Source organism: Prionailurus bengalensis, chromosome A1, assembly GCF_016509475.1.
Source record: "Prionailurus bengalensis isolate Pbe53 chromosome A1, Fcat_Pben_1.1_paternal_pri, whole genome shotgun sequence".
NCBI classification, from domain to species: Eukaryota; Metazoa; Chordata; class Mammalia; order Carnivora; family Felidae; genus Prionailurus; species Prionailurus bengalensis.
The window spans coordinates 130,633,020-130,660,451 of NC_057343.1; the positions used below are offsets into that span (position 1 = coordinate 130,633,020).

At 38.1% G+C, this 27,432-nt stretch overlaps 1 protein-coding gene across 2 annotated transcripts in view; it reads left to right on the forward strand.

Moving 5' to 3' along the window:
* IPO11 (importin 11) overlaps window positions 1-27,432 on the forward strand; it is a 204,015-nt gene that overhangs the window by 11,275 nt on the left and 165,308 nt on the right. For both annotated transcript variants that reach the window (XM_043591102.1, XM_043591112.1), the window contains exons 2-4: window positions 14,094-14,237; window positions 17,845-17,945; window positions 26,187-26,259. In XM_043591102.1, coding sequence (XP_043447037.1) covers window positions 14,100-14,237; window positions 17,845-17,945; window positions 26,187-26,259 — 312 coding nt within the window. In that variant the 5' untranslated portion in view covers window positions 14,094-14,099. The remainder of the gene's footprint in view (window positions 1-14,093; window positions 14,238-17,844; window positions 17,946-26,186; window positions 26,260-27,432) is intronic.

Sequence of the window (27,432 nt, forward strand, 5' to 3'; positions counted from 1 at the left end):
CTGTCAGCGCAGAGCCCCATGTGGGGCTCAAACTCATGAACTGAGATAATGATCTGAGTCAAAGTCCGATACTTAACCAACTGTGCCACCCAGGATCCCTGAGGGAGACAGTCTTAAGCAGGGTCTACGTGGAATTGACACCAGCCTCTATCCCACGATCCTGAGACCGTGACCTGAGCCGAGATCAGGAGTTAGATGCTCAACTCACTGAGCCATCCCAGGGGCCCCTCATTTTCATATTTTAATTCCCTCCTTCTTGCATTCTGTTATTTATGCTCCTGTTGTGTTCTTTCCCTCAGGTTCTCTCCTCTTAGCATTCTTTGTCTTAACTTTTTGAACCCTGAAAACCCTTGCTCTATTTCCAGATGATTGTGTTGGCCAAGTGGTCACTGAGAATTCCAGTGTCTTCCTCTTCCCCTTCCCTTGGCCTTCCTTTAGGGGAACAGGATGCTTGGAACGTATTCTTTGGGATGTGGTATGGACTTCTTACCATCAGGTGACCCTGCAGGTTACTTGATTTCTTTTTGTATCTTTAGGACTAGTAGATGTAGTAGTGTGTTACCTGGTAAAGAAACAAGTTGATATGGAAACTGTGACGGAGCATAATTAGAATTGAAATTAAAGACACTTGTGCTAACAAATAGAAGTTTGTTTTCCTTTTATGTGATGGGCATTTATTGTAAATACTATGTTGTATATAATATTTATAAAAATATAATAAGCTTAAAGGAAAGGAAATAATTGTGAATTTTGGATTAGGTTCATTTTTTCTCCGGCTGTTACATATTTTAAGATACTGTCTTTAGAAACACCAAATAGTAAGAATATGAAATGCCTTGTAGAGATGACTGCAATTAAAACTGGCATTTGAATATAAGACTCAGAGAGTTCCCTGAGAAAGGGAGATTGCCTTTTGGTAAACATTGCCGTCACAAATGCAGGTAATATGGTAGCACCCTTGCTTATCTGTTCTTGCTACTGAAAGACAAAGTTTTTAAGTTTTCTTTTATGAACTGTTAGGATGAGAGTGCAATTACTGACCACATTACCAACTTAAATGTGGTATACTTAATATATTGCTATGATTTCTTGGTACGTACTTGACAAGAGAAATAAATGATTTGCAGCGGTTGAGAAATAGTGCTTTTTTAAGAGTGGGGAAGAGAAATCAAGCAAATATTCCCATGGAAATTTAGAGCAGGTATAAAGGGAAAAGTCTTGATCTTTTAAAAAAGTACTTTTTCATCACTAAGATTACATTTTTACATTATAAGAATCCACATAAACGCCAGGACTACCCTAACACAGAGGTGAGAGAGTGCGCCGTGGAGGAGCAGAGAGGGGGGATGGTCAGAGGATCTGAAGTGGGCTCCGTGCTGATAGCTGGGAGCCTGATGTGGGGCTTGAACTCACGAACCGTGAGATCATGACCTGAGCTGAAGTTGGACGCCTAACTTGACTGAGCCACCCAAGCGCCCCTCTTATATATGTATTTTATATAGTATATATTATTTAGCATCATAGATATTTGTCTAATTACAAAACAGTAAAATAGAGTATTTTTTATATGTTTATTTTTGAGAGAGAGAAAGACAAATGGGGGGGGCGCAGAGATAGAGGGAGACAGAATCCAAAGCAGGCTCCAGGCTCTGAGCTGTCAGCCCAGAGCCCAACACGGGGCTCGAACTCGGGAAACACGAAATCATGAGTTGAGCCAAAGTCCAATGCTTAACTGACTGAGCAACCCAGGTGCCCCAAGACTAAAAGAGTATTTGTTTTTTAAGTTTATTTATTTATTTTGAGATAGAGACCACATGAGTGGGGGAGGGACAGAGAGAGGGGGAGAGAGAGAACTCCAAGCAGTCTCCGCGCTGTTAACACAGAGCCCAGCGGGGGCCTCGAACTCACAAACCGTGAGATCATGACCTGAGCTGAAACCAACAGTAGGACACTTAACCTACTGAGACCCTCAGGTGCCCCTAAAAGAGAGTATTTTTAAGTCCTGACTGGTTTAGAAGGGTTTAAGCTTACTTGTAGTGTCTGTCACCAAGCAGGAATTTGTAGGTCCTTTAAAACTCTTAATTACATGAGATATTTTATCAGAGAAGAGAAAGCAGACAAATATCTTCTCTTTTCCTTGTTATGTATGTTCTGTTGCATATCTCTTATTCCAAAATAGATCAGTCTTTGACAGTCTGGCATGAGGTCTCATGGGGAATGCTTTAATAGCCTTGGTGACTGTTTAAACTTGATGGTATTCGGACATATATGGAAGCATATCTAGTCAAAACCATTTCTAGGAAGTGCTATTAACATACAGTATACAAGGATGCTAAACAGCCTATAACATGTGCACAGGGAAGACTTTTCTTGTTCAAACTGAACTGACCTCTGTTGAGAAGTGTAAATGAATCCAAATGGTGCAGTATGGATTTGAATGAGGCTAGTGTCTTTGGTACCTCCTTGGTTTGTGTCAAAAATATTAGGTCCTTTTATCTGGCTTTAATTTTTTGAAATAGTGGTGTTCCCTGATCTGAATTAACATCAGTTATGGTTGTTGATAGTGCCGCCACATATTTTTCATTTATTTAGTCACTTCCTTGTTTCTTGCTGATTTGGCATTTACATATGGCACTTAAACAGCTTTATTAAGGTGTAATGCATAGACCATACAGTTCACCCACTGGAAGTGTATAATTCAGTTGTTTTTAGTGTATTCACAGAGTCGTGTGACTATCACTACAATCAATTTTAGGACATTTTTATCAACCCAAATAGTAACCATATCCCCATCAGCAATCGCTCCACCTTTTCCCCCAATCCTCTGGCCCTAGGCAACCACTTATATGCCTTTTATCTTTATAAATTTGCTTATTTTGGGCATGTCATTAAAAGAGACACCTTGCAGTCTTTGTGACTGGCTTCTTTGACCTAGCAGGTCAAATGAATCAGGGTTCATTTGTGTCGTAGCATGTTGCAGGATTTCATTCTTATTAATTCCCAAATACTATTCTATTGGATGGAATACCACATTGAGTTGTTTTCACTTTTTGCTATTATGATATTGCTGGTCACGTTTTTGTAGTGTACAACAAATGTAGACCTAAATCTTCATTTCTTTGGGTATATATACCTAGAGGTAGAATTTTTTTTTCATATACTATGTGTTTAACATTTTTAGACCCTGACAGACTTTTCCGAAGTGGCTGCACCATTTTACATTCTCACTAGCAAAGAATGAGGGTTCCACTTTTTCCACATCTTCACCAATATCTTTTATTATTTTTGTTTTTAGTCATAGTAGTGGTTTTGATTTGCATTTCTCTAATGGCTAATAATTTGGGCATCTTTTCATATGCTTATTGACCATCTGTTCATCTTTGTAGAACTGTATATTCAAAACTTTTGCTTTTTTTATAATTTTTTTTTTAGGACAGTTTTAGGTTTACACTAAATTGAGAGGCAGGTACATAGATTTCCAATAGACTCTGCCCACACACGTACACAATCTCCATTACCAACATTCCTCACCATAATTTTTTTTTTTTTTAAACATCATTCACCATAATGGTGCAGTTTTTTTTTTTTTTTTTTTTTTTTTTTTTTTTTTTTACCAGGATGAACCTACATTGACACATCATAATCACTCAAAGCGTGTAGTTCCCTTAAGGGTTCACTCTCGGTGTTGTGCATTCAATGTGTTTGGACAAATGTCATAATGACATCTATCCATCATTATAATATAGAGTATTTTCTCCATCTTAAAAATCTGTGATCTACCTGTTCATCTCTCCTCCCACTCAACTGATCTTTTATATCAGTTTTGACTTTACCATAATGTTATATAGTTGAAGTCTTATAGTATGCAGCCTTCTTGGATTGGCTTCTTGCACTTAGTAAGGTGTATTTAAGTTTCCTTCATATTTTTTCATGGCTTGATAATTTCTTTTTAGCACTCAATAATCTGTTGTCTGGATATACCATAGTTTATCTGTTCACCTACCGAAGGATGTCTTTGTTGCTTCTAAGTTTTGGCAGTTAGAATAAAGCTTATGTGCAGGTTTTTGTGGACATAGTTTTCTTTTCTTTTTTAATGTTTATTTTTGAGAAAGTGTGTGCGTGCGCACGTGAAGGCAAGCAAGGGAGGGGCAGAGAGAGGAAGACAGAGGATCTGGACCAGACTCCACGCTGACAGCAGAGAACCCAATGTGGGGCTTTGAACTGTGAGATCATGACCTGAGTCAAAGTGACGTTTAACCGAATGAGCCACTGAGGTGCCCCTTGTGCATAGTTTGATCTTTGGGTAAATACCAAAAAGCACAATCACTGCATTGTGTAGTAAGAGTATGTTTACTTTTGTAAGAAACTATTAAATTGTCTCCCAAGGATATTTTGCATTCTTTCCAATAGTGTCTGAGAGTTCCTATTGCTCCACATCCTTGCTTGGCATTTGGTATTATCATTGTTCTAGATTTTGACATTGTAATAGGTGTGTAGTGTTATCTTACTGTTGTTTTAATTGTCATTTCATAGGTGACATATGATGTGTATCTTATTGTTTCAGTTTGCATTTCCCAGGTGACACATGATGAACACCTTTTCATATGCTTATTTGCTGTTTATCTTCTTTGGTGAAGTGTCTGTTAAGGTCTTTGTTCTCGAAATTGGATTCTTTTTTTATTGTTGAGTTTGAAGAATTCTTTGTATATTTTGGATAGCAGTTTTTGTTTTTGTTTTTTTAATCAGGTATGTCTTTTGGAAATATTTTCTCCCAGTTTCTGGCTTGTCTTCATACTCTTTTGATATTGGCTTTTGCAGAGCAGAAGTTTTTAATTTTAATGAAGTCGAGCTTCTTAGTTATTTCTTTCATGGATTATGTCTTGGGTGTTGAATCTAAAAAGACATCACTGTACCTTAGAAAACCCATTTAGATTTTCTTCTATGTTCTCTTCCAGGAGTTTTATAGTTTTGTGTTTTACGGTTAAGTCTGATGCATTTTGAGTTAATTTTTGTGAAGGGGTTTAATTAACGTCTGTCTGGATTAGTTTTTTTGAATGTGGCCATCGAGTTGTTCTGGCACCATTTGTTGAAGACACTGCCTTTGCTCCGTTGTATTGCCTTTGCTTCTTTGTTAAAGGTCAGTTGAGGGGTCTATTTCTGGGCACTCTGAGCTGTTGGGGTGATCTCTTTGTTTTTTGCTAATACCACGCTGTCTTGATTACTGTAGCATTAACACTAAGTCTTGAAGTTGGGTAGTGTCACCCTTTCACCATTTCTCTCTCTTTTGGCTCTTTCCAACTGGAAGTTGGGTCTAGAGTCTTGGTTAATTAAGGCTGATGATATTTGGTATTTTAGAGGTAAGGTTGTATACTTATTGCATCACATCAGGAGGCACTTAAGGTCAAGTTGTGCAGCTGTTGTTGATACTAAGTTTGTTCTTTTGGTTGAGCTGGTGACTGACAGATCTCTTCATTTTAAAGGTCTGTTTGTTCACTGAATTTAGCAAGTCATTGGTGGGTGGTATTTGAACATACTGGGAATATTCTGTTCTTAATTTGTCGTTCTTTCATCTAATGGTTTTAGCATCCTTTGTTGAACCATGCCTCAGTAAATTATTTCATTGAGGGAGGCTTTTTTGTTTTTGAAAATTTTCTTCAATTTTTATTGTATTTCTTTTCTAAGTCATTTCACTTACAGCTTTAATATTTAATAGTGGCATGGAGTTATTGTTTGTGCGGCATGTTTTCAAACTAAGGACAGATACAGATAATGGGACAGCCTATAGAAAATGGTTATGGCTGCAGTGAAGGTCACTGCAGGCCAGGGAAATCTGTTTGTTGTTGGCAGGCAGAGGTGCTGAGTTTTCCCTTATCTAATTGTTTCTTTTAATGAAAACTAGAAAGTTTCCAACTGTAGGCACATCTGTATGTTTTTGGATTTTGGGTTTTTCCAGGATTTGGAAAGTAACTTCCAGGAGTGGGCCTAGAAAGTCCATTTATAGGGTATGAGTATTTTTAGGCTCTTGGTCACTTATTTCCAGGTTATTTAGACTTAAAAGTATCAAAGACTACAACAAGTTCAGTGATGAATGAATTGAATTGACTAAATTGTAAAATAGTGAGAAGATTGAAATGCCTCCCCTTTTAATTTGCACCTTCTCTTTTCCTATTATTGTTCTTAGGGAAAAAGAATTTGCGTTTAGATTTTTAATAATTCTCTTCTATAGTTCAGAGCTAATACAGTACTCATAAGCACTATCTTTCTTGCTTATGAATTTGAAGTTATGTGCAGTAACGAAAATCAGAGCAGCCGCATTGTGTGCATTATGTTTTTATTTTTTTAAGTAGGCTTTGCACCCATTGTGGAGCCCAATGTGTGGCTTGAACTCCAGACCTGAGCTGAAATCAATAGTTGTATGCTTAGTTGACTGAGTCATCCAGCCACTCCGTATTGTGTACGTTATTAATTAGGAAACCGAGGCATCCATTCTTTTAATACGGTTAGAAGATTTCTTTCACTCTGTATGGACATCTGTACAGCAGAGACACACCTGTGCTTCCACTGTGAGTGAGGGACTTGGTTCCCCGCTTTCAGGCTTATCTGGTGATGGTCTCCAGGAAGATTCTTTCAAGTTCTTGGAGACATGCCTTTAGCTCTTCTCGTAACGTGCTATGTCTCTCCCTATTCCTTCCACCTGCCTCCCTCCCTCCCTCCCTTTCTTCCCTTTTCATCTTTTGCTATTTACCGTCAAGTCTTCAGATTTTTTTTTTTTTTTTTTTATGGAGATGAGCTGTGTGTCTGGATCATTACCAGGTGGCAGTAACAGTAGCAGCCCTATTAATTTCTGTATTCTAATTCCAAAAAAGGGTATTGAAGTGTAGTTTGCTGGGTGTACCACCCTCTAACCTGACCACCAGTCATCAGTGGTCATCTTTTTAAAGATTTTATTTTTATGTAATCTCTGCACCCAACATGGGCTTGAACTCCACAACCCTTCGATCAAGAGTTGCATGCTCTACTGACTGAGCTGGCCAGGTGCTCTGGTAGTCACCTATCTTTTATTCAAATAAAAGTTTATTTCTGTAGTGTTATGTTTGAAGGTCTCACTACATTTTTCCCCGTTCTTTGTCACCATTGCTATCCTTTCAAGTGAATTCTACAATTGAGTACTCTGTTAATATTCCCTACATAGAAAACGTGATCCTTTTAAATTATTAGGGATTCAGGAATCTTTTTGACAGTTTCTCCAGGAACCTGTTATGTGAGAACACGGTGTGTTTGTAGGTGTTCGGGAGTAGGGTGGTGTGGTGAGTCCATTTTATGTTACAGTAGGAAGAGCTTGTGTTCTCAAGACTTGGTTATCAGGCGTCACTCTGCCATATACTAGTTTGCTACCTGACCCTGGATAACTCTGTTGATAACTCTAAGTCCTTCCTCTTATAGAACAGTGATATTAATCCACATGCCAGATTTGCTTTTATAGGCTTGTTATGGCATCTTTAAAAAAAATTAATAGGCTTTAGCATTGTGGTATTTTAAATAATCCATTAGAGGTCCGTCATTCCTGAATCGTTATTTTTGATGATGCATTTAATCTGCAATTTAGGAAGTGATTGCTTTTTAAAGCTTCCTTTAAAAGTTAATTAGCACTTTGTAATCTTTCTAGCAGAAGTTCTGAATGGTGGTTTCTCAGGCCTCAAAGCCTTTTGCCCATGAAATAAACCACTCATAATATTGTTTGTGTGGAGGAAATACACTGGATTCCAACTGGTATTCTAGAATCTTAGTTTTTACAGTTAAAAAAATTTTTTTATTCATTTTTGAGAGAGAGAGAGAGACACAGAATCTGAAGCAGGCTCCAGGCTCTGAGCTGTTGGCACAGAGCCGGATGTGGGGCTCAAACTCGTGAACTGCGAAATCATGACCTGAGCTGAAGTCTGACACTTAACCTACTGAGCCATCCAGGTGCCCCTTTACAGTTTGTTTTAGTGGTTAGAATAGTTCTCTCTGCTTCACACCTCAGTATCTCCCAGAATTTGGGTAGAGAAAGAGACCCTTTTTGATTCTTAACCTAACAACTATTACAGTGCGTGGCACAAAAATGGTTCTCCAGAAGTATATGAACTGAGCTCTTTGTCCCAGACTCTATGGGCTTCTTGGGAACAAAGTTCAAAAGCAGGGGGAGGAAGGACAGAATATATACTTCTGTTGAAGACCTGGATGGAGCAAGCTACTGGGGGAAGTAGGGGTGGAAACTCTAGCAGCTTCCAGCAGAACAGGTGAATGGTGATGATGGTAAAGTGAAGCATAAAAGATAGAAGTACATAGGCTTAAGGATTGCCTTGCTCTGAAGGTCCAGACAAGTGTGAAGATGTGTATGTGTGTGTGAACACTCTGCACTGTCTTTGCTGTAGGTAAGAATTGCTCTGGAGGCTGACAGTCAGTGATTTTATTTTTCAAGTAGTAGTTCCCAAAATGCTCAAACCAGTAAGTGAAAGAACAACTGTTGAGAAACAGAATAGTTCCAGCCATAGATAATTTGCTGAGTACAATGTAGAAAAAACCTTTAGAGTGAGGATGTCTGTCAGTCACCAGCTCACCTAGGGACATGGCCTTTTTCTTTTTTGAGTTGGGTGGAGATGAGTTCTGCCAGAACCTTTTCTCTGTTATTTTTGAATTTTTTGAATTTTTATTTTTTTTTAACGTTTATTCTTGAGAGAGAGAAAGAGAGTGTGAGTAAGCAGGGAAGGGGCAGAGAGAGAGGGAGACGCAATCTGAAGAGGCTCCAACCTCTGAGCTGTTAGCACAGAGCCTCATGTGGGGCTTGAACTCAAGAGTTGTGGGATCATGACCTGGGCCTAAGTCAGATGCTTAACCAACTGAGCCACCTAGGCACCCTGTTTTTCTCTGTTACTATATTCATATATTCACATATTCTTCCAGTGACTTTGTTGGTACAGATGTAAAAGTCCAGACTTTTTTTTTTTTTTTTTTCTCCTGCAAGGTCACACATGATCTGTTCCTGTCTGCTGCTTCAACCTCATCTGGTTCCATTTTCTCCTTTTCTCATTAAGTGTCAATCGTATTGGCCTTCTTAAGTTTGTTTCTGATCTTAAGGCCTTGTTTTCATTTGTTTTCCCTGTCTGTCTGGAGCCCTGCTTTCAGATCTTTGTCTGCCTGGGTCTCTTGTCTTTCACGTCTCTTTTATTTAAAAAAAAAATTTTTTTTTAACGTTTATTTATTTTTGAGATAGACAGAGCATGAATGGGGGAGGGTCAGAGAGAGGGAGACAGAATCCGAAACAGGCACCAGGCTCTGAGCTGTCAGCACAGAGCCCGACGTGGGGCTCGAACTCACAGACCGCGAGATCATGACCTGAGCCGAAGTCGGCCGCCCAACCAACTAAGCCACCCACGCGCCCCTTTCATGTCTCTTTTAAATGTCACTTAAGAGAAGCCTTCCCTGAAGACCCAATCTAAAGTAACACATTCAGAGGCACCTGGGTGGCTCAGTTGTTGGAGTGTCTGACTTTTAATATCACCTCAGGTCATGATCCCAGGGTGGTGGGATTGACCGCATTGGACTCTGTGCTGAGCGTGGAGCCTGCTTAAGATTCTTTCTTTCTCCCTCTCTCACCCACTTGTGCACGTGCACTCTCTCTCTCTCTCTCTCTAAAAAATAAAAATATAAAATAACACATTCATTTACAGTCGATATTTAACATGATTGTATTTTCTTCATATTACTCCTTCCTCCCTCTCTCCCTCCCTCTCTTTCACAGAAATACCTTTTTCCATTGGAATGTATGCAGCCTGAAGTTAGGGACACTATTTTGTTTGCTGCACTATTTTATTCTCAGCACCTAGAACAGTGCCTGGTACATAGCAGGCTTTCAGCAGTTTTATTGAATAAATCCATTAATTAGCTGTCATGTGGTACAGTGTAAAGTACTCTTTTGTTCAAAATTGATCACTTACCTTTATTCACGAGATACCAATAAAGCATATGTCCTGTATCTTGTTGGGCTCCTGGTACTACAAAGTTGTCAGTTTTGTCCCTGGAGGTAGACAGTATTAGATACTGATTAAGACCATTGGCTTTGGTGTTCAAGTTCAAGCACTGCTGTTTAGTAGATTGTGGCCTTGGAAAGGTAAGGTCTCTAATCCTTTAGTTTTTTACCTAAAATATGGGGATAATTGGGGAGCCTGGGTGGCTTAGTCGGTTAAGCATCTGACTTCAGTTCAGGTCATGATCTCACGGTTCATGGGTTCGAGCCCCGCATCGGGCTCTGTGCTGACAGCTCAGAGCTTGGAGCCTGCTTCGGATTCTGTGCCTCCCTCTCTCTCTGCTCTTTCCCTCGCTCATGCTCTGTCTCTCTCTCGCTCTTTCTCTCTCAAAAATAAACATTAAAAAAATTAAAAGAAAATGGGGATAAAGATATCTACTACATAGATTTATTACTAGGAATAAATAAATGAATAAAGAAAGCATTTAGTACAATGCTTGGCATATATATATATATATATATATGTATATGCTCAGGTATTGGTGCTTTTTTTTTCCTTTTTTGTTTTTAAGTTTATTTACTTCTTTTGAGAGAGAGTGTGTGTGTGCACACAAGCAGGGGAGGGGCAGAGAAAGAGGAGGAGAGAGAATCCCAAGCAGGCTCCATGCTGTTAGTACAGAGCCCAATGCAGAGCTTGAACTCACAAACTGAAATCATGACCTGCGCTGAAACCAAGGGTTGGACACTTAAATCAACTGAGTCACCTAGGCGCCCCAGATACTGGCTCTTTTTAAGAAAAATTTTTATTTTGAGATGCCTGTGTGGGTCCTTTGGTTGAGTGCCTGACTTTGGCTCAGGTCATGATCTTGCGGTTCATGAGTTCGGGTCCCATGTCGGTCTGTGTGCTGACATCTCAGAGCCTGTAGCCTGCTTCAGTTCAGATTCTGTGTCTCCCTCTCTCTCTGCCCCTGCCCTACTCATGCCCTGTCTCTGTCTCTGTCTCAAAAATAAACATTAAAAAAAATTTAAAAAAAGAAAGAAAAATGTTTATTTTAGCCAGGTGCTCTTCCATTAATTGGGGGAGAATCACTGAATTTAGTGTTTTCCATACCCTAGACAATTCCTTGTGAGAACTACAGATCAATGCTGGTCTGTTCTTCTTTTATAGGAATGTATGATCGAAACTACTGTACATTTTGACATCCACTGAGTTGCTGCAGAGCTGGATTTTCAGGTGTACCTCAGTTGTAGATGTTCGAAAGTTGTATTTCTCATACTTTGGCAGTGATAAGATTTACCTAGAGAACTTACTAAGGCACTCATTTTTGACCCCCAGCCCCTATTTTCATGATGGAGGTTTCGAGAGAGAATTGAGAATTTTTATTTCTGTGAGGTGATGCTGGGATTTCTAAAGTAGGGCTTTTCAAAGTTACCCGAATACAGTAGCCACTAGCCACATGCGGCTGTTGAGTACTTCAAAGGTGGCTAGTTCAAAATACGATGTGCTAAAGTGTAAAGTACACAGGACTTTGTAGACTTAGTATTAAGAAAAGCGTAAAATATCAAAATTAGTTTTTTCAAAATATTGATTATATGTTAAAATGGTAATGTTTGGGATATATCCAGTTAAATATAATAGTAAAAATAATTCCACATCTTTTCACTTCTTAATGTGGTTGCTAGAAAATGTAAAATTGCGTACATGACTTGCTTTTGTGCCTTGTATTATATTTCTCTTAGAAAAACATACTGCCCGTCTCTTGAAAATATCTTCTAAGGTCTCCATAAAGTAAATTTCTCTGAGATAGCCTGTTTTTGAAATCATACATTACCAACAAACCCTCTAAATTGAGTGAAAATCCATTCACTTGTTTTCAGGTGATAATGAACACAGAGACTTACGTTGTTCAAGGAACTCCAGGTTAGGGAGGGAGGCAATATATATTTACAAGGCATCCTAGTCAGTTCTTTTTTTTTTTTTTTAATTTTATTTTTTTCAACGTTTATTTATTTTTGGGACAGAGAGAGACAGAGCATGAACAGGGGAGGGGCAGAGAGAGAGGGAGACACAGAATCGGAAACAGGCTCCAGGCTCTGAGCCATCAGCCCAGAGCCCGACGCGGGGCTCAAACTCACGGACCGCGAGATCGTGACCTGGCTGAAGTCGGACGCTTAACTGACTGCGCCACCCAGGCGCCCCGCCTAGTCAGTTCTAAAATACAGACCAGAACAGACTACTAATTTAAAATTTGAGTTTACTTCCGTTGCTAATTGGTAGTATTTGTGTTCCACTTATCGTATCCTAGCCCTGCTTTACTCACACAGGCTTTAAAATTGTTGGTTTTCCTGGGGCGCCTGGGTGGCTCAGTCGGTGGAGCATCCAAACTTCAGCTCAGGTCATGATCTCAGTCTGTGAGTTTGAGCCCCACGTCAGGCCCTGTGCTGACAGCCCTGAGCCTCAAGCCTGCTTCAGATTCTGTGTCTCCCTCTCTCTCTCTCTGCCCCTCCCCCACTCATGCTCTGTCTCAATCTCTCTCTCTCTCTTTCTCTGTCAAAAATAAATAAACATTAAAAAAATTTAAAAAATTGTAAGTTTTCCTTGAAAAGTTTAATATTTTGTGCCATTTCTTGTTGAGTCAGCATTTGGATCCTCCTTTTCATTAGTCTTTGCAGTTTAATTACAACTCTTAGGAATTGGTTGCTTTGGCTGTATTTATGGGTTAATGACCTTCATACTTTTACTATCTGGAACAGTCTTCAGTTTTAGATAGAATTACAATCACAAGGCTGATTCTCAGTCACTTTTGCTTTGAGATTTATTTTCTGTTTTTAGCTTTCAATTTTAATCTTACATGCTTCATATAAACATTTTGTGCACAATTATACGTACTTGGGTCAGTATACAATTGTACACTGTTTCGGGGGTGATTAGAAACAATGGTTAGAAAACTATCAATAAATTGCTAAATGTATTTTTAGAATGGCTTCAGATATTTGGTATAGGATTAGATGATCCAGTCCTTAAGGTTTATATTTTTATATTTTATGTTTATTGATTTAGTTCATTTTTTCCCCACAGTATTTCTTTTAAAAAAAATTTTTTTTTCAACGTTTTTATTTATTTTTGGGACAGAGAGAGACAGAGCATGAACGGGGGAGGGGCAGAGAGAGAGGGAGACACAGAATCGGAAACAGGCTCCAGGCTCTGAGCCATCAGCCCAGAGCCTGATGCGGGGCTCGAACTCACGGACCGCGAGATTGTGACCTGGCTGAAGTCGGACGCTTAACCGACTGTGCCACCCAGGCGCCCCTCCCCACAGTATTTCTTGAATATACCTTTGTCTTTTAAATTTTAGAAAATACTTTGAACACGTATTATTGATGGAACATAAGATGATGTTATGAGGTACTTAGCAATAAGTCAAAGAATAAATTTCTTTTTCATTTTTCTTCCTTTGGTCTTAGTAGGGATAAAGTGGTAAATTCTTATAACACTTAATATTCTTCTTTTAAAAACTAGGAAGGTATTGGGGCACCTGGGTGGCACAGTCGGTTAAGCGTCCGACTTCAGCCAGGTCACGATCTCGCGGTCCGTGAGTTCGAGCCCCGCGTCAGGCTCTGGGCTGATGGCTCGGAGCCTGGAGCCTGTTTCCAATTCTGTGTCTCCCTCTCTCTCTGCCCCTCCCCCATTCATGCTCTGTCTCTCTCTGTCCCAAAAAATAAACGTTGAAAAAAAAGAAAAAAAAAAACAAAAAAAAAACTAGGAAGGTATTATACTTAGCCTTAGGCAGACCGTGATATTTAATCAGAATTTAGTTCTTTGGTTTTTGTGTGTGGGTTTCTTATTTGCAGTTTACTATTACCTTCTAATGGGACATTGAAGACAGTTTCCATCAGAAATAAGTTGATTTAAGCAGAAGTTAGTTGAATTACCAAAATTCTAAATTAGAAATCCAGCAGAAACATGCGAGGGTAGGTGAATGAAGTATAGGAATAATTCAGATCATTGAACCTTTTTCTCCACTTATGTTACTGTTGATGTTTTATGTATAATGTTGATTCACATATGTTAACTTATCTTTACCAGGTGTCCATGGATCTCAATAGTGCCAGCACTGTTGTTCTTCAGGTCTTAACACAGGCCACCAGTCAGGATACTGCTGTATTAAAACCAGCAGAGGAGCAATTGAAACAGTGGGAGACACAGCCAGGTTTCTATTCAGTGTTATTGGTAAGTTGTTGTAAAATAGTTGATTACTATTTTTAATAAAACGAGACACCATTCATATAATTGTTCTCAGAATCTACTTGTACTGGTGGTTTACTTTAGTGAAACTGATCCAGATGTTTGCCTGTCATTGCCACTGCCGTTTATTAATTCAGGGCATGGCACTTGAGAGTGTTGAAATGTTTGTTGATTGTTGAATAGATAACTGAACAGGGTATTGGTAATGTCTGCTCAGAAGGCAGGACACTGCTGATACTCTGTTTTAGCATGTTAATGCTGACTTCAGGACTGTAGACAGTACACTTTCATGTTTTGTCTTTATTCTTGCCCCAGTTAATTTATGTTGTCACAGTTGTTCAGTCTCTCTACTGCAGCATAAGTGTGATCTCCCTTTGCTCAGTGGGTTGCTTTATTATTATTTTTTTTTTCTTGCTTATTTATTTATTTTGACAGAAAGCTTGGGGGAGGGGCAGAGAGAGAGAGAGAGAGAGGGAGAGAGAGAATCCCAAGCAGGCTCCATGCTGTCAGTGCAGAGCTGGCTGTAGGGCTTGATCTCAGGGACTGTGAGATCATGACCTGAACCAAGATCAAGAGTGGGATGCTCTACTGGCTGAGCCACCCGGGGGCCCTTACTCACTGCGTTGCTTTAAAACATGGTTTTCTTTTCCCCATCTAAAAATTTCATTTTCTTGACACATTTGATCTTATGGGTGTTATGGAAAATAGTCTAATAATTAGCAATATGTGCTTTAACTAAACTTTTCTAGGAGTTCAAAGCTTTGGTTTATAAAAATTATTTTCTGAATGCCAGAATAAAAGAATGTCTTTTTTGTATTGACAGTCTTCTTTATTCTTTTCCTTCTTATGAAAATTTCGCAACTCTGATGAGTGTTTTTTGCATTTGGCAAGGGCAGTAAGGCTGCCAGTTGGATCACAATTTGATCCAGTTTTGAGACTTGGTTGCAAATGCCGAGCAAACTCTTCACCATATCTTTTTTTTTTTTTTTTTTTCTGAGAGCATGAACAGGTAGGGTGGGGAGAAAGGTGGAGTGGGTGGGGGGAAAGAGAGAACAGAGAAAGAAAGGAAAGAAGGAAGAAAAGGACAAGAAGAGGGAAGGAAAGAAAAGAAGGAAGAAAAGGAAAAGGAAAGGAAAGGAAAAAGGAAAGGAAGGAGAATCTTAAGCAGGCTCCATGCTCAGTGTAGAGCCAGACATGGGGCTTGATCCCATGACCCTGGAATCATGACCTGAGCCCAGAATCAAGAGTCGGATACTCAACGGGCTGAGCCACCCAAGCACCCCTTATTTACTATATCTTATAAAAATAGAAGATTATGAAAGTTGACATACATATTCTTGATTTCATGGCTAAAATGCTTGAGTTACTTGTTAAACTTAGGAAGATACTAGTCATACCTAGAATCATACTTGATATTCTGAATATAAGTGAAAGTTGGGTGTTTGGCCCAGTGGAAAAAAGGTAAAAAAACATTGATTAAAAAATAAAAACAGATTGCTTTTTGAAGATACTAAAGATAATATTCTATCCTTTTTTGAATAACCCTACTGTCACGTTTGTAAAATTTGGGTACAGAATATTTCTGAGTATCTTTATTCTTCGTATGTTTATTTAAATGAATATACTGGATAATTAGCCTTGTGTTTTTTCAGGCCAAAACATAAAACACTTGTGGTATTTCTTATTTGGGTTACTCCCAGACCTTAAAAAAAACAGTAGCTTGCTGATTAACTGTTTGCTTTTTGTGCAGTTATGAATTGTTACTTTTAAGTGCGTAAGCCTTTTGTTATATTTACTAGCTCTACTTTTCTTCTTAGAGGGATAGTAAAATTTCTTTTAGATGGGATAGATTATAACAGATGGAGAAATTAAGTTACAGGCAGGAATTTTTTAATTTTCCCTGAACTCACTGTCTTGGTACTTTTAATCTCTTGTTGCCTTAGCTGTTCTTTCTAGTTTGGAGGTGGAAAATTTGCATTCCTGATCTTCAGACTTGTGTTCCTGTCTTGTTCTTCAAAGTACTTCAGGAATATTTCTACTTGGATTGACACCTGCAGCTTGACTTTTCTTGGTTCGCGAAGTTTAGGCGAGACAGGCAGATAGCCACCAACTTTCCACATTATTTCCATCCATTTGTTCATTTGCTCCTCAGGTATTTATGACTCCGTCTTTTGTGGAAGGCAGACATGTAAAGTGTTAAAATCGAGTGCGATTAATGTGGTGGAGAAGTCCATTCTTTCTTTTGCAAAGGAGACCCAAAAGAGGGTCTCTGTCTTAGTTGTCAGGGGTATTAAGGAATAAATGGACATTACACAACTCTCTTTGTAAATTTTTTTTATTTCTGGTATGTATGTGGTTTTCTAAAAATGGGATATTTCTAAAAACATACCTGTTTTTTATAGTTTACATATCATGTTATTCTGTAGTAAGGAACATATGTCCACATCATTGCTTTTGGTTTTGAGGTTTTCCCACACAAGGTTGTGTTTAGGAGTTCAACTTTGGGAATTTGAGTAGTTTTTGGTCTGAAGTGTAGTGCAATTTCAGTCAGTTAAGATACTCCTCATTTCCCCTATGTAACCACTAACCTAGATAAGTTTTTTATAAAGAAACAAAACACTTTATGGGCACCTGGGTGGCTCAGTCGGTTGAGCATCCTGAGCATTCGGCTCAGGTCACACTCTTCATGGTTTGTGAGTTCAAGCCCTGCATCGGGCTCTATGCTGACAGTAGTGGGGGCCTGCTTTGGATTCTCGGTCTCCCTCTCTGTCTGACCCTCCCCTGCTTGCTCTTTCTCCATCTCTCTCTCAAAAATAAATAAACATTAAAAAAAAAGAAATAAAACACTTTAATTCTGTGTTTGTGATGTCTTAAATTAGTGTTAACATTTGTTGTATTTTTATTTCCATATACAAGTGTTAGTTATGAATTTTTGTTAATTTTAGTAATTTTTTGGTAAAAATGTATAAAGGTCACAGAACAGTTATAATATTCTCCTTGATCATTAAGACCTTGTTGCATGGTTTATTTGCACAGTCATTTTTATGATCTCCTGCAGCTCTGCAAAGCAAGGACTGTCTGTACTTGAATTAATGTTCTGTCACATTTATTTGTAAGCTTCATTATTTTGATAAGAGAATACTTTGAAATAACTCCTTTCATAGCATGTGCTGATAATGCAGGGGCTTTGACTCCTTAGAATCTTTGAATGTATGCTTTGGTGGGTCTACTTTTTTTTTTAATTGAGAAGATATTTATTTCAGTGTTTTGTGTGTAGGTTGTGATATATAATTAGGTTTCTTTTTTTCTGAGTTTAATTTTTTATTAGGAAAATTTTCAGACATCTAAAAGTAGACTAGTTAAATGGATCCCAAATATTTATTACTCAGCTTAAAAATGAACATACTTCTACCACGTGTGGTTTCTTACATGAACTCTGGAGCTCATAGAGATTTAGAAAACATGTTCTCTGTAGCGATAACACTTAAGTGAAACATTTAAAGTGTTATCCATATTTCACTATGGGTAAAGTAATTATACTTTAACTTATGACATGTTCATTTTAATGCTTTGTTTTTTGTTTTTTTTACAGAATATTTTTACAAACCACACTCTGGATATAAATGTAAGGTGGCTTGCTGTGCTATATTTTAAGAATGGAATTGATCGTTATTGGAGACGTGTAGCACCTCAGTAAGTTCTGTCCCTCTCCCTGGCCCATGTAATCCTTTCCAGATTGGGGGGGGGGGTATACAGATGTTCCTCTTAATCTTTATTCTTTATGTGGAAGAATGCATTTGTGCTTGCTTCAGCACACACATTAAGTTAGAACAGTGCAAGGAAGGTCAGCATGGTCCCTGTGTAGGATGACATTCACTTTCTTAAAGCATTTGATATTTAAAAGAAAAGTGTGTTAACTACTGAAGAAGTAAAGGGTTCTATATGTCAGTATTCCTATTACTGCCTTTCTCCCCGAGTTATTTTTATTTAAGAGGGAGGCTGTGGATTTCTTGCTGTCTTTTGCTTTTGAGGGTATGTAATTTTATGGGCACAAAAATGCTAGGTGAATGAATTAGGTTGCAAAGTTGTTTTTTTTTTTTGCTTTTTTTTTTTTTTTTTTTTTTTTTTTTTTTTAAGAGAAGTTTGAGGTTAGGATTTTGAAAAAAAGTTACTGAGAAGGAAATCCCAGGTCATTTTACCTTCCAAGTCTTCTGCATAATTGCCTTTGTGGTAGGAATAGGGTCGTAGCCTTTTGTCATCCCCTCAGATTGAGTTGTAACTGCTCTATACATGGTTAAGTGAACAGATATCTCTTGATAGTTAATTACATGTTATGTAATAGATGGAAATTAAATATGGACTTGACCCTTGAATTCATTTGGTAAATTTAGTGAACTTTGCTAAAGAAGTAACTTAGTCTTTGTTCCCCAGTAGATGGCACTATAGCTCTTTATGTTCTTTATATTCATAAGTCCTTAAAAAAATAAACTTGTCAGAGTACTTCAAGGTGCATATAGAACATGCTCTTGATGGGGCGCCTGGGTGGCTCAGTCGGTTAAGCGTCCGACTTCAGCCAGGTCACGATCTCGCGGTCCGTGAGTTCGAGCCCCGCGTCAGGCTCTGGGCTGATGGCTCAGAGCCTGGAGCCTGTTTCAGATTCTGTGTCTCCCTCTCTCTCTGCCCCTCCCCCCGTTCATGCTCTGTCTCTTTCTGTCTCAAAAATAAATAAACGTTAAAAAAATTAAAAAAAAAAAAAAAGAACATGCTCTTGAATAATATTAGAAGCAATTAGAATATTTAAAGAAAATTTTTTTGATGTTTATTTATTTTTGAGAGAGAAAGGGAGAGCATGAGCAGGGGAGGGACAGAGAGATAGGGAGACACAGAATCTGAAGCAGACTCCAGGCTCTGAGCTGTCAGCCCAGAGCCCAATGCTGGGCTCAAACTCATGAGCCATGAGATCATAACCTGAGCCGAAGTCAGACACTTAACCGACTGAGGCACCCAGGCACTCCAAAACAACTAGAGTATTGTAAGGCTGCACTAAGGGTACTGTAATATAAAATAAACATTTCTATTACTTTAGAATTCATAATTTTGAGAGAAATGAAGCAGTGATGAGGAATTGTGTATTATTGATTTACTGGAACCATTGCAGCACTGCACACCTTTCTATTGCTCTGTCCAATTGAATTTTAGATAGCTCTGAAAATTCATTCTATTTTACCAGTTAATATGAAGAATATGGTTACCAATGACAATTTTGGGAGGTAGAATTAAAGGTAGATTCAATATTTCAGATCATACATTCACATAATTAAAAATGGGAATTTAGTTTAAATATGAAAAGTTAAAGGGGATATATGGTATTAGGTAGTTAAATCCGAAGCTTTTTCTTGTAGTATATATTGAGATATACCCTGGAATGGAGATGAATGTGGGGAGGGAGCAAGGATGGTAAGAATGTACTCAGAAACGCAGCAAGGGAGCAACACTCAGTTATAGAACTCATTTAAATTTAACACACTTAAAACATCTGCTTGTGTGTGTTCTTATCTAAGTTTCATCTTATATAGTTCCTGCCCCTACCGCTATTTTCACGGAATGAGCATCAATTTGAACTTACAGATCATTACTGTATATAATTCAACTTTAACTGGGTCCTAATTAATTAGATACTATGCAGTTTGTGCTTGGAAACTAATCTGAATTCATCTAATGATAGCATGTGCATGAAATTAAAGGTGCAGTGTTAACCATTAGTGGAGAATTGCTAAAGACATGAGTTTTCTCCAGGTTAATATCTAAGTTGGAAGTACAACACAATCATAAAAGGATTAAAGAGATCATTTCTCATGGGAAAGCCTAGACTTGCATTAGGGTTTGACTCTTTTTCACCTGAACGTTTATCTTAATCTTGTTTTCTCATTTGTTTACTCAACTGGTCATAGTTAAGGTTTATAGAGACTGTTATTGAAGTACAATATACAACATAACTGAGAAAGTGCACAAATGAAGGGTACAGTTTTAATATTGATAATGTGACCACATCCATGTAACTAGCACTTGCAAGTAGGTGGAACATTAGTAGCGCCCAGAAGCCTTCCTCCTGCTTCGCGGTCACCTGTGCACCCCTCCCCAGCAATATTTGACATCTCTTAACCATACATGAACCTTACCTGTTTCTGAAGTTCCACAAATGGAAATCTTATACTATGTTGTTTTGTGTGTCTTTCATTCATTTTTAGATTTGTGAGATTTACCCAAGTAATTGCCTGAAAAGTTTTCTCATATGTAGAAGGAAAATATTCCATGTTAGGAACATAGCGTATCTATTTGTTCTGCTGCTGTTGGGCGTTAAGGTTGTTCATAGTTTTTGTCTATTAATAGTAATGCTTCTTGAAAACTCTTCTGCATATCTTATTGCACATAAGTGCATTTTTTGGTCATGTGTAGTCAAATGTGTGTTCAGCTGTAGTAAATACCATCAATTTGTTTTCAAAGGGTTCATACTAATTTACACTTCTACAGGGGCATATCACTGTTGACATTTGCTGCTCATTAGCACATTTGGTCTTATCTGTCATTTTGGTAAATTTTTCATTTTTCTGATCAACAATGAATATCTTTTTCATATACTTATTAGCCATTTGAATATCCTGCTTTTATAAAGGGCTGCCATTGTACAAAAAAATGGGTTATCTTACTGATTTTTGGGACTTCATAGGTTTTGGACTTAGGTCTTTTGTTGAAAATACACATTGGAAGGGTGCCTGGGTGGCTCAGTCGGTTAAGCGTCCGACTTCAGCTCAGGTCATGATCTCACGGTCCGGTCCGTGAGTTCAAGCCCCGCATCGGGCTCTGTGCTGACTGCTCAGAGCCTGGAGCCTGTTTCGGATTCTGTGTCTCCCTCTCTCTCTGACCCTCCCCCGTTCATGCTCTGTCTCTCTGTCTCAAAAATAAATAAATGTTAAAAAATAAAAAAATAAAAAAAAAAGAAAATACACATTGGAAATATTTTCTCTCTGTCACGTGCCTTTTCACTTTCTTGTGTTTTTTGAGGAGAAGTTCTTAATTTTAATGAGGTTCAACTTAGCTATTTTTATATTTTTTTGGAGCCTATTATAAAATTTTTGCTTAGTCCAAGATTATGAAAATATTCTGCACTTTCTGCTAGAAGCGTTGTTTTCTATTTTACACTTAGGTGGATTATCTGTCTGGAAGTGATTTCTTTGTTAGGTGTGTATGCGGAGTGAGGCTGCAGCCGGTATTCCTTCTCTAACACATTTCAGTGGTTCCCTTGTATGTGCTGTTCATATATAAGGATCTGTTTTTGGATTCTTTGTCCTGTGGCCTTTCTGTCTTTGCTTTAGTTGTTACTACTTTCTTTATTTTTTCGGATTTAACTTGCTGGTTTCTAGCTTTTTGAAATGGAAGCATAGATAATTCACTTTTACTTTTCCTTATATATGCATTTAAAACATTAGGTGTTTTCTTGTAATCTTAGCTTTAATTCAGTTTTATTACCACTCAGTTGATAAGATTTTAGAATTTCTTTTTATACCCATGGGTTAATTAGAAGTATATTTCCTAATTTCCAGCATGTGGGGCTTTTTAGTTATTCTTTTGTTACCGATTTCATCCTTGGAAATGTGCTGTCTTGTGTTACAATCTCAGTATATTGTTCTGTGTTAAATGTTATATGTGTGCCTGAAATGTTATATGTGTGCCTGTTATATGTGTTTTTTGCCATAATTGGTCACTTATGCTATTCACATCTTCTATATCCTTATTGATTTTGTTGTTGCTTTTTTCATCATTTTCTGAGACATATGTTATCTCCAAATAGGATTAAGTATTTGGCCATTTCTTCTTTACATTCTGTTTTTGCTGTATATGTACAGGGACTATATTATTAGGATCATACAAGTTAAATGTTTTTACATTTTTGTTGAATTGACCTTGTCCTAATCATGAAATGTTCCTCTTTGTTTCTAGTAATGTGTGTGGCATCCAGCATAGTTTGTCTGATTTTAATACAGGCACATCAACCGTCTTATGGTTGCATGGTACATCTTGTTCTGCTTTTTTCTTTCAATTTCTTTGTTCTATTTAAAGCCTTTTTAAAATTTTTTTTATGTTTTATTTTTTATTAAAAAAATTTTTTTTAACGTTTATTTATTTTTGAGACAGAGAGAGACAGAGCATGAACGGGGGAGGGGCAGAGAGAGAGGGAGACACAGAATCGGAAGCAGGCTCCAGGCTCTGAGCCATCAGCCCAGAGCCCGACGCGGGGCTTGAACTCACGGACCGCGAGATCGTGACCTGAGCCGAAGTCGGACGCTCAACCGACTGAGCCACCCAGGCGCCCCCCCTTTTTTTTTTTTTTTTTTTTTTTTTTTTTAAAGTAAGCTCTCCACCCATGGTAGGGATTGAACTTATGGCCCAGAGATGAAGAGTTGCATGCTCTACAGACAGAGCCAGTTAGGTGCCTCTCAAAGTCCATTTTTCCTCATTATATTTTAATCTGTATATTTTCTACTGACTTCTCAAGTTTGTTACCTTTATTTTGCTATTTTTTAAAAAGTCAATTCTAGGATTTTCCTTTGGTATTTTTTAAAACATTGTTTTTGAAGTTTGTTTATTTATTTTGAGAGAGAGAGAGAGAGAGCATGGGCAGGGGAGGGGCAGAGACAGAGGGAGAGAGAGAGAAAATCTCAAGCAGGCTCTGGGCCTCAAACCCACAGACTGAGATCATGACCTAAGCTGAAACCGAGTTAGACACTTAACCTACTGAGCCCCCCAGGCACCCCTATTTTTGTTTTTTGTTTTTAAATTTTTTTTTTTTCAACGTTTTTATTTTATTTTTGGGACAGAGAGAGACAGAGCATGAACGGGGGAGGGGCAGAGAGAGAGGGAGACACAGAATCAGAAACAGGCTCCAGGCTCTGAGCCATCAGCCCAGAGCCTGAGGCGGGGCTCGAACTCACGGACCGCAAGATCGTGACCTGGCTGAAGTCAGACGCTTAACCGACTGCGCCACCCAGGTGCCCCTGTTTTTTGTTTTTAAATGAATTCCAGCTCTGTGGTGAAATAGTACAGTTTTCACCTATTTTGATCAACAAATTCATAATTTTTTTAAAGTGTGATTTTGATAATTACAATGTCTGTATTTCCTGTGTGTGTGGTGTTTTTGTTTGTTTTTTCTTTTTTCTTTCTTTTCTTGTTTTTTTTTTTTTTTTTTTTTTTTTGGCATGGCGCCCACTGTGGGACCTGAACTCAGTACCCTGAGGTCAAGACCTGAGCTGAGATCAAGAGTTGCATGCTTAACTGAGCCACCCATGTGCCCTGTGTATCTCCTATTTAAAAAAAAAATTTTTTTTTTTTTTTTTACATTTTATTTATTTTTTGAGAGAGACAGAGACAGAGCACAAGTATGGGAGGGTCAGAGAGAGAGGGAGACACAGAATCGGAAGCAGGCTCCAGACTCTGAGCTGTCAGCACAGAGTCCGACGCGGGGCTCAAACTCATGGATCGTGAGATCATGACCTGAGCCGAAGTTGGATGCTTAACTGACTGAGCCACCCAGGCACCCTTGTGTCTCCTATTTTTATTTGTTTTGATTTTAATAACTTTTACCTGGTTTGTAGTATACATAGTCAGTTTTTGACTGAATGCTAAGCATTGTTGAGGGAAAATTGGAGAGGCTTGGAATTTTGTTATTTTTCTTTAGAGAAAATTTTAATTTTTTCCAGGCAGGCAAATAGAATATGACTTCAACCTTGACTTAGTTGAGTGTGGTCTCTTTCTGGTTTACTTTTTTTTTTTTTAATTTTTTTAATATGTTTTTATTTATTTTGAGAGCCAGCAGGGGAGGGTCAGAGAGAGAGGGAGACACAGAATCTGAAGAAGGCTCCAGGCTCTGAGCTGTCAACACAGAGCCCCATGCGGGGCTCAAATCAATGAACCATGAGATCATGACCTGAGCCAAAGTTAAACCCTTAACCACCTGAGCCTCCCAGGCACCCCATCTTTCTGGTTTACTCTTAATCCTAATTTTTAGCTTTCTTCGGGTTTCAGCTGCAATCTTTGGGTGTTTACCAAAGTATTGCCTTACTGGTTCGCCCTGAGTGTCAGTTTTTGCCTTTTCAGCACTTGAGACCTAGTGAAATCTCTTAGCTCATTAGTCGTGTAGTTCCTGCTTTGATTTTTTATGGGCAGATAGCTCCAGGGGAAATGTTCTGGTTCATCACAGTTCCTCTCCCTTTTTTCTAGACCTTCGTCTTTCAAGTCATGGCTGCCTACATTGTTTTAGATGCTGCATTAGTTTCTTCAGTCTGCCATAACTAACTACCAGAAACTGGGTAGCTTACAACAACAGAATTGTGTTGTCCCGCAGTTCAGGAGGCTAGAAGTCTAAGGTGAAGATGCTTGTCAAGGCTTTGCTTATTCTGAAGGACCTAGGGAAAAATCTTTCCTTGTCTCTTTTTAGTCTCTGTTTGTGGTCTGCAATCGTTAGGGGTTTTTGGCTTGCAGTTGTAATCCCAGTCTTTGCCTCCATCATCACATGGCCGCCTTTTCACGTGTTTCTTCCGTGTCTGTCCACGTTTTCTTTTCCTTTCCTTGTAAAGGGCACCACCAGTCATTGGATCAGGGCCCACCCTAATTTGTTATGACCTCATTCTGACTTGATTACATCAGCAAGTGTCCAGTTTTAAAATAAGGTCACATTCAGAGATACTTGGGGTTAAGGCTTGAACATATCTTTTTGGAGGGACACAGTTCTACTCAACAGAGAGATGCCTTAATACTTAAAAAACAAAAAGTTGTGTAGCACTTTTATAGCTGATCTTACTGGGATGATTCATCTGATACCATCTACTCTATCATGGCCATAATGGAAAACCTTAATACGGGGGCTTTAAAATGTAATTTTTAAATAAACAATACATTCATTTTTTTTTTTTTAATTTTTTTTTTAACGTTTTATTTATTTTTGAGACAGAGACAGAGCATGAACGGGGGAGGGTCAGAGAGAGAGGGAGACACAGAATCTGAAACAGGCCCCAGGCTCTGAGCTGTCAGCACAGAGCCCGACGCGGGGCTCGAACTCACAGACTGTGAGATCATGACCTAGCTGAAGTCGGATGCTCAACCGACTGAGCCACCCAGGCGCCCCAACATTCATATATTTCAAAAATCAAAATGCGTATACTCTAATAGTGAATATTCTCCATCCTGGTCTTTTGCTCTTGTAGTTTACTAACTCATTTGCAGGCAGAATTGTTAGTATTGTTTTTATCCTTCCTGGAGATGTAAAATGAAAAATAATAAATTAGTTGATTTTTTTTTTTTAATGTTTATTTTTGAGAGAGAGAACATGTGCAGGCGTGGGAGGGGCAGAGAGAGGTGGACAGAGGCTCTTAAGCAGGCTCTGTGCTGATACAGCAGGGGGCCTCCAAGGCCCCCTAAACTAGCTGATTTCTAATAAGTCTTTAATTGCAAATATCCTCTGATTCCTGATCCCTTCCCCTATAGAATAACCTCACTCAGATTTTATAAAAGAAGTCAGTGGAAGGCTAATACTTATTCATACACACTTTTTTTTTTTTTTTTAGAAACCATTAATTTTTTTAGGCAACTATTTTTATATTAATAAAGCAGATGTCACAATACCACATTTGTTATTCTGGATTTGTCTTATTTCCTGTTGCTTACTATTTTGTACTTTGTATTCACTTGTGAAGGAGCTTTACACTTAGGAATTACTTGATGTGTCAATATACAAGTAATGGCAATAATTCTATTTATTTACCAAAACTAATGAGTGGCCTCTTTTTTGAAAGGCTTTTTATTGTTAAAATTCAAAGTAGTGCTTACCTATGTTTATTGTTAGATAGCATCCTCTTGCATAATGAATTGATCTTTTTACAGTGCTCTCTCAGAGGAGGAGAAATCTACGTTGCGTGCAGGGCTAATCACCAACTTCAACGAACCAGTAAACCAGGTTAGTGAGAAAATGAATGCTAAGTATGCTTTCTGTTCCCCTACTTTCTACTTTGTTTCCAAACTAATTTTGTTTTTTGGCAGGAAAAATGCAGTTTTATCATGTCTATTCGTAATATTTGTGGGTTTTAAATTTTGAGGTTAATTTCTAGCTGTCAAGAATTTTTGTTATATTTGGCTGTTTTAAAATTCAGAAGTCATTTTAAGAAATACTGTATTGAAAGCAAGTTTCTATATATTTCTAGTCTTATTGCATAGAAATTAATTTTAATGATTTGTTTTTCTCTACCTCCTTTTTAAAATTTTATTTGAATGTTTATTCATTTTTGAGAGAGTGAGCGAGCAGGGTAGGGGCAGAGAGAGCAAGGGACAGAGGATCTGAAGCGGGCTCTGTGCTCTCAGCAGCAAGCTCAGTGCAGGGTCTAAACTCACAAACCTGAACCCATAAGATCATGACCTGAGGGGAAATTGGATGGATGCTCAGACCACCCAGGCACCCCATTCCCCTCCTTTTTTTAAACTACAGTATATCTTGTCTATTCCCGACACCCATGACATTTTCACTTCTCCCTATATACTGTAATAGATTATTCAGTTCCATTTCTTTCTTTCCTTTACAGTGAGATTTTGCGTGTAAGAATGTTTTGCATATGGATTCAAAAATTCTTAAATTTTTACAAGTTACTATTTATTACACTTAATTATTTTAATTTGAATATTTAGCCTCACTGGATTTTGTGATGTATCTAATCCAGTTTTATATCAATCTGTTCTACAGTGATCTTAGTTCTCTGCTTTGTAGTCCCTTGAAGGAGGTGAGGGAAGATTGGGATTAAAGAAGTATTTCTCACTGGGGCAGGAGATGGTTGGGAGGGGTTTGTGATAAACCATTGCTTAATATGCTCTGTCAGCCAGCATTTGGGAAACACTGATCTGTACAAATGTCATTATTTACAAACATAATATTTGATGTTCATTTCTACTCTTAGGTCAGTGATTCTCAAACTTTGTGATCTTATAACTTCTTTATTCTGCTAAAATAAAACGGCACATTATATTTTGATATTTACTGTGTTATCAATTGAAACAAATTTTTTAACATTAATAAAACCATTACTTGTTAACATAAATAGAATTTAAAAAAATGAACCATAGTTGTTTCCCCCAACACATA